Genomic DNA, 15329 nt, shown 5'->3' with positions numbered 1-15329 from the left:
TCTTGAATATTATATTTCATTGTAGAGTATAGCTGGACGTACTTATTCGGCATACCCCTTTACCAAAATATGATATTTAGCAAATCTATGTTCACTATTTGTATACATAATATTCATTACTTCTTTACATGAAGTTCACTATTTGTGTGAATTTTTTTTTGCATGATCCACAGTAAAAATGGCCATCAACAGGTTTCCACATTTAACAACATACATGATATACCAACCACAATTCGCATTACAAGATAAACCATTGATCAATGTTATTTTTTAATGTATTAATAATAAACATTCAAAACGATGAACATTTAATACACTATAAAAGTTGTGAAGTCATGATGGCCGAGTGGTTTAAGGCGCTATACTAAAGTTTTGGTGTGAGGGCGTGGGTTCAAATCCCACTTCTGACATAATAACATAAAACTACATAAAGTAAGCAAAGATTTAGCTTAATAATAATATATATGGTCATGGAATCGCAAGTAATTTATATGTAAAAATGTTCTACCTACACTTTAAGAAAGTTTAATATGAAGTCTTTTGTAATTAATAATTGTTTGAAAGTTTATTTGACTGTTCTTCTATCGCAAGTAATTTATATGTAAAAATGTTCTACTTACACTTTAAGAAAGTTTAATATGAAATCTTTTTTAATTAAAAATAGTTTGAAAGTTTATTTGACTGTTCTTCTATGAATTTTTTTTAATGTCAGGAGGTTTTAAATGTTGTGCCAAACTGTGGCCGAGGCGTGCCTCGGTCAGGCTGTGTCCGAGGCGGGCGCCTCGGCCATCCGAGTCGAGTCACGTCTCGGCCAACCTGTGGCCGGGGCGTGCGACTCCTTCCTTTTTTTTTTTTGAAACAACATGGGCGGACCACAAGCACGAGATATTATTTCAAAAGATTTCAGAATGCAAAGCGGGCGGACCGCGATTACGAAACACTTGTCCCAAACGACTACTAGAATATTGAGGAAAATACTTAATCAAATGTTCCTAGCTCCATACCCGATCGATTATCCTTACAGATGGTGTGGACTTATGGACCATTTCTGCCAATCTTTTTGCATGGTTTAACGTAACAACTGCGGGCTGCTCGCTGGTCTCCTCTGACGACCCCTATCCCGCTCAAAGTGGGGAACTTCATACACAAGTGTTCCACCGACACTATGCCTTGAGGTTCTCCAGTGCCGGTCTCCCTAATATGATGTTGTGCGCACAAGTGAATCTTACCACGATGAATTCCAAGTCAAGTTTGCGAATGTTAGGGCTCGTGCCTATCTCCACTGGTAAGACCACTGACCCCTCCGTCTCCACTGAATCACCCGCAAATCCAGAGAGTGGGGTACGTACTTCTTTGAGCTGGTTCCTAAGTATCCCTAACTTGGTGAAGGCATCATAATACATCACATTGACTGAGCTTCCCGTGTCGACTATGATGCGGCGGACAATGACATCGTTGACATCCATCTCAATTACCAGGGCGTCACGATGGGGTAACGGGCCCTCTGGGAGGTCATCACCAGAGAAGGTGATGGCCTCCTGTCTCTGTTTCTTTTCTCTGGGAAAACTCGCCACTTCTCCCACGTATAGCCGCCGGTTCCACTTCTTTCTTTCCGCGGGCGTGTCGCCCCCTGCAGGTCCACCATAGATAAAGTGTATGGTGTGCTTCTTTTGTCGTCTAGGCGCCACCTCGGTTTCTTTCTTGCTATCACTCTGCTCTGATATTTGGTCGTGTTCTCTTTTTTTCAAGGTGGACGGCTCGGTGACATCCTCATTTCTCTAGACATTTTTTTGTGGTGGATTTTTTGATGGATCGCGCTGCGGCTGCTGCTGCTGCTTGGATCGCTTGACAAAATGCCGGAAGTAGCCCTGCTGGATGAGTTCTTCTATTTGTCTCTTCAGCACGTTACATTCATCCGTGTCGTGCCCAGGTTGCCTATGGAACCTGCAATACTTTGTTTGGTCTCCTTTTGGGGAGACCTTCATGTATTCTGGTGGGAACTCGACTATTCCCATCTCCTCAGCCTGTTTTAGGATGACACTAACGAGATGGGTAAGTGGAGTTAGGTTACGCAAGGGAACCAGGCGAGGCCGTTCATGGTCCCGGCCTTTCCCTGCGGCCGGGTGGTTCGAACGTGGCGCTTGGCTGGGCGGACCCGCTTTCCCAGGTTTCCCATTTTTCCTGCCATCCTCATCATCTTTCTTCTTCCTGTCGACGTCCTCCGCTTCGGCATAGCGGCTAGCCATCCTCATCAAATCTTCGTAAGAACGGGGGTGGTGGGCGTTCAGCTGCTTGTGAAAATACCCCGATCTCAAGGCGTGGATGAATATTGGGATCGCCGCCTTGGAGTCGAAGTCGTAGACATTGTTGACTTCCTTTTTCCACTTGATCAGGAAGTCTTTGAGGCTCTCGCCTCTATCTTGCTTTACCACACAAAGGTGAGAGAACGGTTTCATACGCTGTATGCTACCCGAGAAGTACGTCAGGAAGCTTTTAGACAACTCTCCAAAGTTTTGGATCGACCCGTCTGGGATGGTGTTGAACCAATCTTGGGCCGTTCCATCTAAGGTGGACAAGAATGCTCGGCACATGATGGCGTCCCCTGCCCCAATCATTACCATAGCAGCCTTGTACCTAGTCATGTAAACACGTGGGTCAATGGCTCCCATGTACGCCTTGATGGCGGGTAACCTGAAGTCCCTCGGCAGAGGTACGTCCATGATGCTTGGGGAGAACGGTGCTGCCATTCGTACCTCGGGTTCCGGCGACTGCTCCCGTGCCTCCACCCTTCTTGCTAACTCTTCGATCCTTCTCTGTAGCCTTTCGACCAGGGCTGATTCGTCAGGGTGCCGGCGCGGGGTCGGCTGCCGCTCCTCCATGTGTGGGGCTAGTTTGAGTGTCGACGCGGAGCTGGTTCCTCGACATTTCGTCCATCCAAGTGTCGATGTGGAACCCGCTCACCAACGCGTCGTTCGCTCGCTGAGTGCCGACGCGGAGCCGGCTCATCGACACGTCGCTCCGCCGAGTGCCGACGCGGGGCCGGTTCATCGAAGCGTCGCTCTTCCGAGTGTCGACGCGAGGCCGACTCATCACCGTGGCGGCGCGGGGCCGGCTCACGAGACTCGCCCATCCTTTCTATGGGCGATCTCTCCGCTTCTCTTTCCTCGTGTCGGCGAGGGCCTCTAGCGGAGGACCCCTCGGCACGCGACTCCGGCCCCTGCCGAGCGGGCGCCCCGTGTCCCAACCGCCTAGGTTGCCGTCCGGTCGGTCCGCTTCTCAAGGTGCCCTCTCCCGAACCCCCGGTCCTAGTGCGTCGCCCTACGACCCTCGCGGAACGAGTTGCGTCCTGGGCATCCACCCTTCGTGGAGATTCTACTTCTATTTCCTGAGGCCGCGGCGGGGGCACTTGGCCTTGTAGTCCCACCGCCACTTGGTTTAGTGCCGCTGCCACCGCTTGCTGGATGGTCGCCTGGAGGATCACGACTTGGTTCGCCCCTCCATTGTGGAGCTGGTCTCGGAGGTCCCCTCCATTGTTGAGTTGGTCTCGGAGGTTTCCTCCATTGTTGAGTTGGTCTCGAAGGTCCCCGAGCCTCCCGTTGCTGAGCCGTTCTAGGAGGTCCCCTCCGCGATTGTTGGTGAGTTGGTCCCGGAGGTCACCTGAGGCATTGCCATTGTTCACGTTGCGGGAACCATGGGAGCTGCGGGACACCATTCTTTCAAGTTTGCTGTTGAAAGAGGAATGAGTTGTGTGTGTCGTAGCCTGCTTGAGTATTGGACTCAGGCTCTCAATGAAAGCACCAATGATGGTAATAATGTTACCGGAAATATAATATAAGAGTAACGAATAAGAAAGTGACAATAGTTGTATTGCCTTAGTTCCAGTATGGAAAAATACAGTGTGTCTTTGTCTAGTGAGGAGAGCCCCATTTATACTTAGAGTCCTAACGGTAACAACATGGGACATAAATGGGGAGCCTAGCCCTTAATTCTCTCTCATCAATGGGGCTTCAATGCTGGCTTCAATGACAGTAAGGTGACACCTGTTGGGATTCCTAACCGTTGGAGTTCTACCCGTTGGGTTCCCAAGCGATGCTGAGCCAGATGCCCATTTATGATCCGGGTCGGGTGCCAGACCTATTATCCTGTCACATGGAGTTCACTATTTGTGTGAATTTTTTTTATGCATGATCCGCAGTAAAAATTGCCATCAATAGGTTTCCACATTTAACAACATACAGGATACACCAACCACAATCCGCATTACAAGATAAACCATTGATAAATTTTCATTTTTTAATGTATTAAAAATAAACATTCAAAATGATAAACATTTAATACACTATAAAAGTTATGAAGTTAAAATGGTTGAGTGGTTTAAGGCGCTAGACACAAGTTTTGGTCCTTGTGTGAGGGCGTGGGTTCAAATCCCACTTTTGCCATAATAACATAAAACTACAAAAAGTAAGCAAAGATTTAGCTTCATAATAATATATGGTCAAGGAATCGCAAGTAATTTATATGTAAAAATATTTTACTTACACTTTAAGAAAGTTTAATATGAAATCTTTTGTAATTAAAAATAGTTTGAAAGTTTATTTGACTGTTCTTCTATGACTTTTTTTTTATGTCAGGAGGTTTTAAATGTTGTCTATTCAATAAAATTTGTAATTAATTTTTTTTTAAATACAATAGGAATATGGTATTTAAAAGGGCAAATTAGGCAGCTACAGTTGGAACAAGTGGAACAAAAGAAGACGGAGCAATGAGTTAATACAATCTTAAGTACTCCGATTATAGTGGTTTTACCACGTTTAGTCAAAAACTTTGGAATTGACTATTTGTGGTTCTTCGAATTTCAAATTTAACCATTCGTGGTCCAAGTTAACCACCCCTAGTCCTTCAAATTTCACAATTTAACCACCCGTGATCCTCTGTCGCAATTTCTCACGGAGCAATGGATTACTCCATATGAATTTAGGCGTTACCTAGTGCTGGTGAATCCATCAAAGCCCCACGAGTCTTGCATGTGACGTCAACGTGGCCCCATATACATAGGCCATGCTTATTAGGTGAACTACGATCAAAAGGAAATTATTTTTATTCATGAAGTACATTATTTTTATGCATAATGTACATTATGTTTATTGAACATTCATTATTTTTAGGCATAAGGTTCACTATTTGTATGGAGATGGTTTATTATTTGAGGATGTACATAATGATTGAAGTTCTAGGTTCATTTTTGTGGTACATGATGTTCTTTATTTCTTGAATATTTTATTATATTGTAGAGTATAGCTGGACGTACTTATTCGGCACACACCTTTACCTTTACTTTATAATATGATATTTAGCAAATCTATGTTCACTATTTTTATACATAATATTCATTACTTGTATGCATGGAGTTCACTATTTGTGTGAATTTTTTTTATCCATGATCCACAGTAAAAATTGCCATCAATAGGTTTCCACATTTAACAACATACATGATACACCAACCACAATCCGCATTACAAGATAAACCATTGATAAATGTTCATTTTTTACACTATAAAAGTTGTGAAGCGAGGATGGCCGAGTGGTCTAAAGCGCTACACTCAAGTTTTGGTCCTTGTGAGAGGGCGTGGGTTCAAATCTCACTATTCTGACATAATAACATAAAAGTTCAAAAAGTAAGCCAGGATTTAGCATCGCAAGTAATTTATATGTAAAAATGTTCTACTTACACTTTAACAAAGTTTAATATGAAATCTTTTGTAATTAAAAATAGTTTGAATGTTTATTTGACTGTTCTTCTATGACTTCTTTTATGTCACGAGGTTTAAAATGTTGTCGAATCAATAAAATTTGTAATTAATTTTTTATAAATACAATAGGAATATGGCATTTAAAGGGGAAAATGAGGCAACTGCAGTTGGGAGAAGTGGGACGAAACAGACGGAGCAATGAGTTAATACCATCTTAGATCCTCCGAGTATAGTGATTTTACCACATCTAGTCCTAAACTTTCGAATTGACTATTTGTGATCCTTTGAATTTCAAATTTAACCATTCGTGGTCCAAGTTAACCATCCCTAGTCCTTCAATTTTCACAATTTAATCACCCATGATCCTCTGTCGCAATTGCTCACGAAGCAATGGATTACTCCATATAAATTTAGGCATTACCTAGTGCGGGTGGATCCATCAAAGCCACAAGAGTCTTGCATGTGACGTCAACGTGGCCCCATATACATAGGCCATGCTTATTAGGTGAACTACGATCTAAAGGACATTATTTTTATATATGAAGTACATTATGTTTATTGAACATTTATTATTTTTATGCATAAGGTTCACTATTTGTATGGATACGGTTTATTATATGAGGATGTACATACATATTGAAGTTCTAGGTTCATTTTTGTGGTACATGATGTTCTTTGTTTCTTGAATATTTTATTTCATTGTAGAGTATAGCTGGACGTACCTATTCGGCACACCCCTTTACCATTTACATAAAAATATGATATTTAGCATATCTATGTTCACTATTTGTATACATAATATTCATTACTTGTATACATGAAGTTCACTATTTGTGTGAATGTTTTTTTATCCATGATCCACAGTAAAAATTGCCATCAATAGGTTTCCACATCTAACAACATACATGATACACCAACCACAATCCGCATTACAAGATAAAGCATTGATAAATGTTCATTTTTTAATGTATTAAAAATAAACATTAAAAAAAGATGAACATTTAATACACTATAAAAGTTGTGAAGTCAGGATGGCCGAGTGGTCTAAGGTGCCAAACTCAAATTTTGGTCCTCGTGAAAGGGCGTGGGTTCAAATCCCACTTCTAACATAATATAATAAAACAACAAAATCTAAGAAAATATTTAGCTTCATAATATATGGTCATGGAATCGCAAATAATTTATATGTAAAAATGTTCTACTTACACGTTAAGAAAGTTTAATTCGAAATCTTTTGTAATTAAAAATAGTTTGAAAGTTTATTTTACCGTTATGTCACGGGGTTTAAAATGTTGTCGATTCAATAAAATTTGTAATTAATTTTTTTTAAATACAATATGAATATGGCATTTAAAATGGCAAATGAGGCAACTGCAGTTGGAACAAGTGGGACGAAAGAAGATGGAGCAATGAGTTAATACCATCTTAGGTCCTCCGAGTATAGTGATTTTATCACTTCTAGTCCTAAACTTTTGAATTTTTGTGGTCCTTCGAAATTTCACATTTAACCATTCTTGGTCCAAGTTAACCACCCAAGTCCTTCAACTTTCAAAATTTAAACACCCGTGATCCTCTGTCGCAATTGCTCACGGAGCAATGGGTTACTCCATATGTATTTAGGCATTACCTAGTGCGATTGGATCCATAAAAGCCCCACGAGACTTGCACGTGACGTCAACGTAGCCCCATATCCATAGGCCATGCTTATTAGGTGAACTACTATCTAAAGGACAATATTTTTATACATAAGTACATTATTTTTATGCATAAAATACATTGTTTTTATATGTAATGTTCAATATTTGAATGTATGCAAAATAGTATAAAAACAAATTGAATAGTCATTATTTTTATGCACAAGGTTCACTATTTGAATGGATATGGTTTATTATTTAAGGATGTACAAACTGATTGAGGTTCTAGGTTCATTTTTGTGGTACATGATGTTCTTTGTTTCTTGAATATTTTATTTCATTGTAGAATATGGCTAGACGTACTTATTCGGCACACCCCTTTACCTATACTTAAAAATATGATATTTAGCAAATTTATGTTCACTATTTGTGTACATAATATTCATTACTTGTATACATGAAGTTCACTATTTGTGTGAATGTTTTTTTATGCATGATCCACAGTAAAAATTGCCATCAATAGGTTACCACATTTAACAACATACATGATACACCAACCACAATCCGCATTACAAGATAAAGCATTGATAAATGTTCATTTTTTAATGTATTAAAAATAAACATTAAAAAAAGATGAACATTTAATACACTATAAAAGTTGTGAAGTCAGGATGGCCGAGTGGTCTAAGGTGCCAAACTCAAATTTTGGTCCTCGTGAAAGGGCGTGGGTTCAAATCCCACTTCTAACATAATATAATAAAACAACAAAATCTAAGAAAATATTTAGCTTCATAATATATGGTCATGGAATCGCAAATAATTTATATGTAAAAATGTTCTACTTACACGTTAAGAAAGTTTAATTCGAAATCTTTTGTAATTAAAAATAGTTTGAAAGTTTATTTTACCGTTATGTCACGGGGTTTAAAATGTTGTCGATTCAATAAAATTTGTAATTAATTTTTTTTAAATACAATATGAATATGGCATTTAAAATGGCAAATGAGGCAACTGCAGTTGGAACAAGTGGGACGAAAGAAGATGGAGCAATGAGTTAATACCATCTTAGGTCCTCCGAGTATAGTGATTTTATCACTTCTAGTCCTAAACTTTTGAATTTTTGTGGTCCTTCGAAATTTCACATTTAACCATTCTTGGTCCAAGTTAACCACCCAAGTCCTTCAACTTTCAAAATTTAAACACCCGTGATCCTCTGTCGCAATTGCTCACGGAGCAATGGGTTACTCCATATGTATTTAGGCATTACCTAGTGCGATTGGATCCATAAAAGCCCCACGAGACTTGCACGTGACGTCAACGTAGCCCCATATCCATAGGCCATGCTTATTAGGTGAACTACTATCTAAAGGACAATATTTTTATACATAAGTACATTATTTTTATGCATAAAATACATTGTTTTTATATGTAATGTTCAATATTTGAATGTATGCAAAATAGTATAAAAACAAATTGAATAGTCATTATTTTTATGCACAAGGTTCACTATTTGAATGGATATGGTTTATTATTTAAGGATGTACAAACTGATTGAGGTTCTAGGTTCATTTTTGTGGTACATGATGTTCTTTGTTTCTTGAATATTTTATTTCATTGTAGAATATGGCTAGACGTACTTATTCGGCACACCCCTTTACCTATACTTAAAAATATGATATTTAGCAAATTTATGTTCACTATTTGTGTACATAATATTCATTACTTGTATACATGAAGTTCACTATTTGTGTGAATGTTTTTTTATGCATGATCCACAGTAAAAATTGCCATCAATAGGTTACCACATTTAACAACATACATGATACACCAACCACAATCCGCATTACAAGATAAACCATTGATAAATGTTCATTTTTTAATGTATTAAAAATAAACATTCAAAAAGATGAACATATAATACACTATAAAATTTGTGAAGTCAGGCTGAGTGGTCTAAGGCGCCAGACTCAAGTTCTGGTCCTTGTGAGAGGGCGTGTGTTCAAAACCTATCCCACTTTTGACATAATAAAATAAAACTACAAAAAGTAAGCAAAGATTTAGCTTCATAATATATGGTCATGGAATCGCGAGTAATTTATATGTAAAAATGTTCCACTTCTGAGATAATAAAATAAAACTACAAAAAGTAAGCAAATAATAAAATAAAAGTACAAAAAGTAAGCAAAGATTTAGCTTCATAATATATGGTCATGGAATCGCATGTAATTTATATGTAAAAATGTTCTACTTACACGTTAAGAAAGTTTAATATGGAATCTTTTGTATTTAAAAATAGTTTGAAAGTTTATATGACCGTTCTTTTATGACTTCTTTTATGTCACGAGGTTTAAAATGTTGTCGATTCAATAAAAAAAAGTTGTCGATTCAATAAAACTTGATTTAATTTTTTTTAAAATACAATAGGAATATGCCATTTAAAAGGGCAAATGAGGAAGCTGCAGTTGGAACAAGTGGGAAGAAAGAAGACGGAGCAATGAGTTAATACCATCTTAGGTACTACGAGTATAGTGATTTTACCACTTCTAGTCCTAAACTTTAGAATTGACTATTTGTGGTCTTTCGAATTTCAAATTTAACCATTCGTGGTCCAAGTTAACCACCCCAAGTCCTTCAACTTTCAAAATTTAACCACCCGTGATCTTCTGTCGCAATTGCTCACGGAGCAACGGATTAATCCATATGAATTTAGGCATTACCTAGTGCGAGTGGATCCATCAAAGCCCCACGAGTCTTGCACGTGACGTCAACGTAGCCCCATATCAATAGGCCATGCTTATTCGATGAACTACTATCTAAAGGACATTATTTTTATACATGAAATACATTATTTTTATGCATAAAGTACATTATTTTTATATGTAATGTTCAATATTTGAATGTATGCAAAATAGTATAAAAACAAATTGAACAGTCATTATTTTATGCATAAGGTTCACTATTTGAATGGATATGGTTTATTATTTGAGGATGTACAAACTGATTGAAGTTCTTGGATCATTTTTGTGGTACATGATGTTCTTTTTTGTTGAATATTTTATTTCATTGTAGAGTATGGCTAGACGTACTTATTCGGCACACCCCTTTACCTTAACTTGTTTTTTTTAGTAAAATCATACTTTATTAATAAAGGTCGAAGCCAATACAAAGTCCAAAGGATTAGGCCACACACGGCCAAACCCCAATAACTAAAACTAAACTAGGAAGATAGAACGAGATTACAAGACTTCATGGCCTCCAAGAACACCTCACACACACTCTGTTTTTAGCTCACTTCAACTCTTTCTTTTCCTGCCAATTCCCTCATTTTACCACTCTTTCTTTCATTCTCTCATATTGTTTCCCCTCAATTCTTTTCATTCATCTTTTTCTCTTTTTCTCTCTTTTCCTCTTTTCATTTTTCATTTTCATTTTCTTTTTAGCCAGCATAAAAAATAAACAGCAATCGTAAAAGAAATGCGGCTCGCAGGCCCAAATACAGACACGCAGGCCCTCAGTAAAAGCAAAATCATGGTGGATCATCCATATCAAAGAAAACATAGGGCATATCATCATTAGCAAGCAGAACCCGTAACCTGGTCGGTAGATCTGTAAAACATACAAAGCGAGCCTCCCCCGGCTTGTCAACGACCCAATCAGCTAGAGCCTGTGCCGGCAGATTCGCCCTAGATGGACACAGTCTGAAAGAGACAGACCCGCATGAGCACAGAAAGCGGAGCCGAGATACGACACCATCAAGTGGCCACGGCGGACGAGTCGAGACATCAAGATATCCTCCCATCTGAGCCAGCGTGGACTCCAACTCAATCTCTGTGTGTCCGCCAGTGAGGCACCACTCTAGGCAGGAAAACAACACTCGAAACAGTCTTTGGGCATGCTCTCCTTGCCCAAACCAAGCCACTCAGTAGCAAAGCCCACCCGATGGGTTGCGTACCAATGCTGCAGCCCCCCTACAGCCTCTGACAAAGATACATTAATCTTAATAGCTCCTGCCATAGGTGGGCCCCACCTGACCGTCCTCACGACCCACCTCGGCACCTGTGACTCCAGATATGCAACTATTGTCCTCCAATTTGGGGGTAGGATATGCTGCATCGGCCAACGCCTGAACAAGCATTCCGCAACCCCTCGAACTACCCCGAATATCACTCGCGCAACACTCGGAGTACCCCACCCATGCATGCACCCATTACGGTGTTTCCACAGCTCCCACATCACCAAGCAAGGCAACCTGTCAACAGCAAAAGAAAATAAAGGATTACGCGTTCCCCCACGGCCCCAGCTCGCAACTAGTGTCCTAAGACTCTGGTGCCGCGACTCTAGGCCTAGGGACGCCAAAATATAGTTCCACACTGCTTTTGCCGTTTCCCCATCATAAAAAACATGTGCAATAGTCTCAGAAGCTGGGGATTGACAACACCTACATTTCGAAACGAGCACATGGCCGAAACGAAACAAGGCGTCGTCGGTGGGTATCCGCCCTCGAAACACTCTCCAAGCCAGGAAAGACACCTTAAAAGGAAGGTGCTTACGCCAACACTTAGTCAGGAAAGGATCCGGTGCAACGGGCTGAACAGGCCTAAGATAGGCCTTAGCCGAGGAAAAAGAGAACATACCATCAGAAGCCGGAGTGCAAAGCGGGATATCCCGCGGCCCCTGGTTGATCCGGGACAAGTCCAAAGTGACCCCAGCATATAACAGCTCCTCATGACCAGTGAGATCAAGTACACCATCGTGTATGTAATCTAGCAGCATCTCCCGGGAATAAGAAACCCCCGGGAAAGGAAAAATCTTGCCTAGTGGCCCCAATCCTGACCAGTTATCCCACCAGAAATTAACCCAGCTTTGGAACAAGCGCCACGTCAGGACCCGCTCTACCTCATCGCGAATTGCAAGCATTCGCATCCAAATGTGCTAATCAGAATACCGGGCCACCTTTGCAACTGGGTGAACTCGTGTACAATACTTAGCTCTCATAAAATCTGACCACAAGGTGTGTTCCGTACGAAAGTTCCACCACAACTTCGCACTAGCTGCTCGAACCATCAATTCCAAGTCCAGGAAGCCAACTCCCCCTTCCTTCTTAGGCAAGGACAGTGTTTTCCAAGAACTCCAATGGTACTGAGCTCCCCCTGACTTCTTCCAGAAGAAGCTTGCAAAACACCGTTCCAAGTCTCTAACGACTTGTTTGGGTGGAGCACAGGCTGCAAATAAGTGTAGTGGTATAGCCTGCAATACTGATGATATCAAGACTGCCTCCCCCCCTTTTGATAATACCCGTCGTTGCCAACTCAAACATTTAGCTTTAACCTTATCAATCGCAGAGGCAAAATAAATACATTTCTTACGGCCTATGTATACCGGGCACCCAAGATACGTAAAGGGGAAAGCATTATGCACACACCTAGTTTCCCTACGAACTTCGTCAATTACTCGTACCGGAGTACGAGGATGCATATAAAACGCACTCTTCTGAAAACTCACCAACTGCCCCGATATCTACTCATAATCTTTTAGTGCTGAGATGACCTTTGTGATTGCCCCTAGCCTAGCTGTGCTAAAAATAATCACATCGTCTGCATAAGCCAAATGATGAATATGTGGTGTACCCGGCGGTTGAGTGAACCTAGGCACCGTGTAATCATCATAGACTCGGGCTAGATAGACGGAGAGAACCTCCGCCGCAATAACAAATAAGGTCGGGGATAGGAGACCCCCCTGCCTCAGCCCTCTGGTTGATGTAAAAAAACCCCTCCTTTATGCCGTTCACAATTACAGAGTACCAGACATTTGACACCGCACGAAATACCATATCAATCCAAACCTCACTGAAACCCAGGCGACGCATTACCGACGTCAGGAAGAACCAAGAGACTCGGTCATATGCCTTTGCCATGTCAAGTTTGAGGACTATATCCTTATTTTGTCGGCTAAGCCCGTAGCACATCTCTGAGGCCAGAAGCACATTGTCCATGATAGAACGCCCAGCCACAAAACCGCTCTGTTGCGGCGACAGCACACGCGGTAATATCATAGCCATCCGGACAACCATGAGCTTCGTGACCACCTTGCTACTGAAATTACAAAGGCTGATTGGCCTATAATCCGCAAAGGTCCCAAGACTCGGTTTTTTCGGCAGTAAGATGATGGATGTGTGCGTGATAGCCTCGTAAAGTCCCTTCCAGCGAAAAAGCTTCGAACCATCGCAAATACATCATCCTGGATGATGTCCCAGCAAGCCTTGTAGAAAGCTCCCGAGAAACCATCAGGACCCGCCGCACTTGTAGAACTCATCTGCATTACCACTTCCTTGACTTCTTCTACCCCTGGGACAGCTGTGAGTAGATCATTATCATCCTCCATAACCAATTGTGGTATACAATCTAGTCTAGCAAGATCAAACCCCCCCACTTCCGCCGTAAACATGCGCTCAAAAAAGGACACTGCCTGTTGGGCTATCCCTTGTCTATCCTCCAACCAAACCCCGTCATCATCTTTAACTCGATGAATACATAGCTTGCGCCTGCGCTCCTTGACAATTGCATGAAAATAACGGGAGTTTCTATCACCCTCTTGCACCTCTGTTACACGTGCCTTTTTGCTGCCAGAACTCCTCCTCTATCGCTATCTGTCTCTTCAGCAAAGCAACCCCTTTTTGATATTCAATTAATGCCCGCTCATCCTCCGGGTGTTGCTGCAACACCAACTCTAGATTCTGGACAGTATCCTCATATTCCCGCATTTTAGCAAATATGTCCCCAAACACCGTTCTGCTCCATCTACTTAGGACTTTCGCTAGCCTTTTGAGCTTTGCGGCCATTACAAACATCGGTGTTCCGTCTGCCGGAGCCTGCCAACTATCACGCACAACGTTCTGAAGTCATCATGCTTGACCCAAACGTTCAGAAAGACAAAATGCTTTGGCACCACCTAGGTGGTAGGTGGTGAGCAAGTCACAAGTAATTAGGAGCGGGTTGTAGTCCGACGTGGCTTTTGATAAATGCCATACAGACGTTTTGAACACCGACTCCCACTCGGAAGTGTAGAGACATCAATCTAAACACATCCATATGGCCGCCTCCCCACGTCGCCCATTCCACCAAGTGTAATGGGAGCCATAATACGTTGCATCTAACAAGCCACACGAACTGGCACACTCACAGAAATCTACAGCCTTCCTATGAAAGTAAGGCACACCACCTATTTTCTCGTCCACACTCATTAGACAATTGAAATCACCCATGACCGACCATGGGACCCCCCTTGGGATCCTGGGACAAACCGCCTTCAGCTCATCCCACAATGGGCCCCGAAGAGATTCCCTGGTCTTGGCATAAACAAAAGATAACCAAAACGGTGTGAGTAAAGTGGAATGAACACAAGAAATAGAGATAAACTGCTCCATTTGGCTCTCTATGGATACGGTGAGATCATTATTCCAAAACAACCATATTTTATTACTTGACCCGAATGCATTATCAAAATTGAATTTTATCTTAAAAGACTCAAGCCTATCAGCCGTATAGGCATTATTATATTTACAAGGCTCAATTAGACATAGAATAAGAGGCGAATGAGACCTAAGTAAAATGCGGGTCCTGGCAGCAGAACCCTGTGAAGCCACCCCCCTCACATTCCACACAAGAACCTTCATTGTAGAACCACGTGAGAAGGTGCGTGAGCTGAGGGGCGCAACCCCTTTTCCGTGTCAATGGCATTACCTGCTGGCACTTCACCCCTCCGCCCTGCATCTACTCCGGGGTCAGTCTCAAACCCCGTAGTCCATGATGGTTGGCGCTCTCGCCGAAGGACATCGCTATCTAAAAGAGAAGAGGTTGCCTGTTGGTGGCCCCCAACCCTTGCTGACGTGGAGGGCGTGTCAAGCCCCCTACTAACCACGTGGGTATTTGGGGTGTTAGAATCCCCA

General features: G+C 41.6%; 1 protein-coding gene and 3 non-coding genes across 4 annotated transcripts; 3 read left to right on the top strand and 1 right to left on the bottom strand.

Annotated features, from left to right (window-relative positions):
* Positions 1–332: 332 nt before the first annotated feature.
* Positions 333–410, top strand: TRNAF-AAA. Its single transcript has one exon. It is a non-coding gene; the product is annotated as a tRNA-Phe (tRNA).
* A 6365-nt stretch (positions 411–6775) lies between these two features.
* Positions 6776–6859, top strand: TRNAL-CAA. The gene has a single exon. It is a non-coding gene; the product is annotated as a tRNA-Leu (tRNA).
* A 1190-nt stretch (positions 6860–8049) lies between these two features.
* On the top strand, positions 8050–8133 carry TRNAL-CAA. Its single transcript has one exon. It is a non-coding gene; the product is annotated as a tRNA-Leu (tRNA).
* Positions 8134–12316: 4183 nt separating this feature from the next.
* On the bottom strand, positions 12317–14222 carry LOC109158506. Its single transcript, XM_019306423.1, has 4 exons — positions 13972–14222; positions 13569–13868; positions 13079–13476; positions 12317–12606 (listed from the first exon to the last, which is right to left on the bottom strand). Exons 1-4 carry the CDS (start codon positions 14220–14222, stop codon positions 12317–12319), a joined length of 1239 nt encoding a protein of 412 aa, XP_019161968.1.
* Between the last annotated feature and the right edge of the window lie 1107 nt (positions 14223–15329).

The sequence above is a fragment of the Ipomoea nil genome, unplaced genomic scaffold, assembly GCF_001879475.1.
Source record: "Ipomoea nil cultivar Tokyo-kokei standard unplaced genomic scaffold, Asagao_1.1 scaffold2821, whole genome shotgun sequence".
In the NCBI taxonomy this organism is placed as follows: Eukaryota; Viridiplantae; Streptophyta; class Magnoliopsida; order Solanales; family Convolvulaceae; genus Ipomoea; species Ipomoea nil.
The sequence above is the reverse complement of the archived record's forward strand: the minus strand, read 5'-3'. Positions and strand labels throughout refer to the sequence as shown.

Excerpts from the sequence above, each read along its gene's own strand:
- LOC109158506 (XM_019306423.1), bottom strand. The coding sequence starts at position 14,222 with ATGGCCGCAAAGCTCAAAAGGCTAGCGAAAGTCCTAAGTAGATGGAGC. Across the intron at positions 13,869-13,971 it reads TGTAACAGAGGTGCAAGAGG|ACAAGGGATAGCCCAACAGG; the intron begins GTGATAGAAACT and ends GTTGGAGGATAG. Across the intron at positions 12,607-13,078 it reads TATTTGTTATTGCGGCGGAG|CCTGTGCTCCACCCAAACAA; the intron begins GTTCTCTCCGTC and ends ACTTATTTGCAG.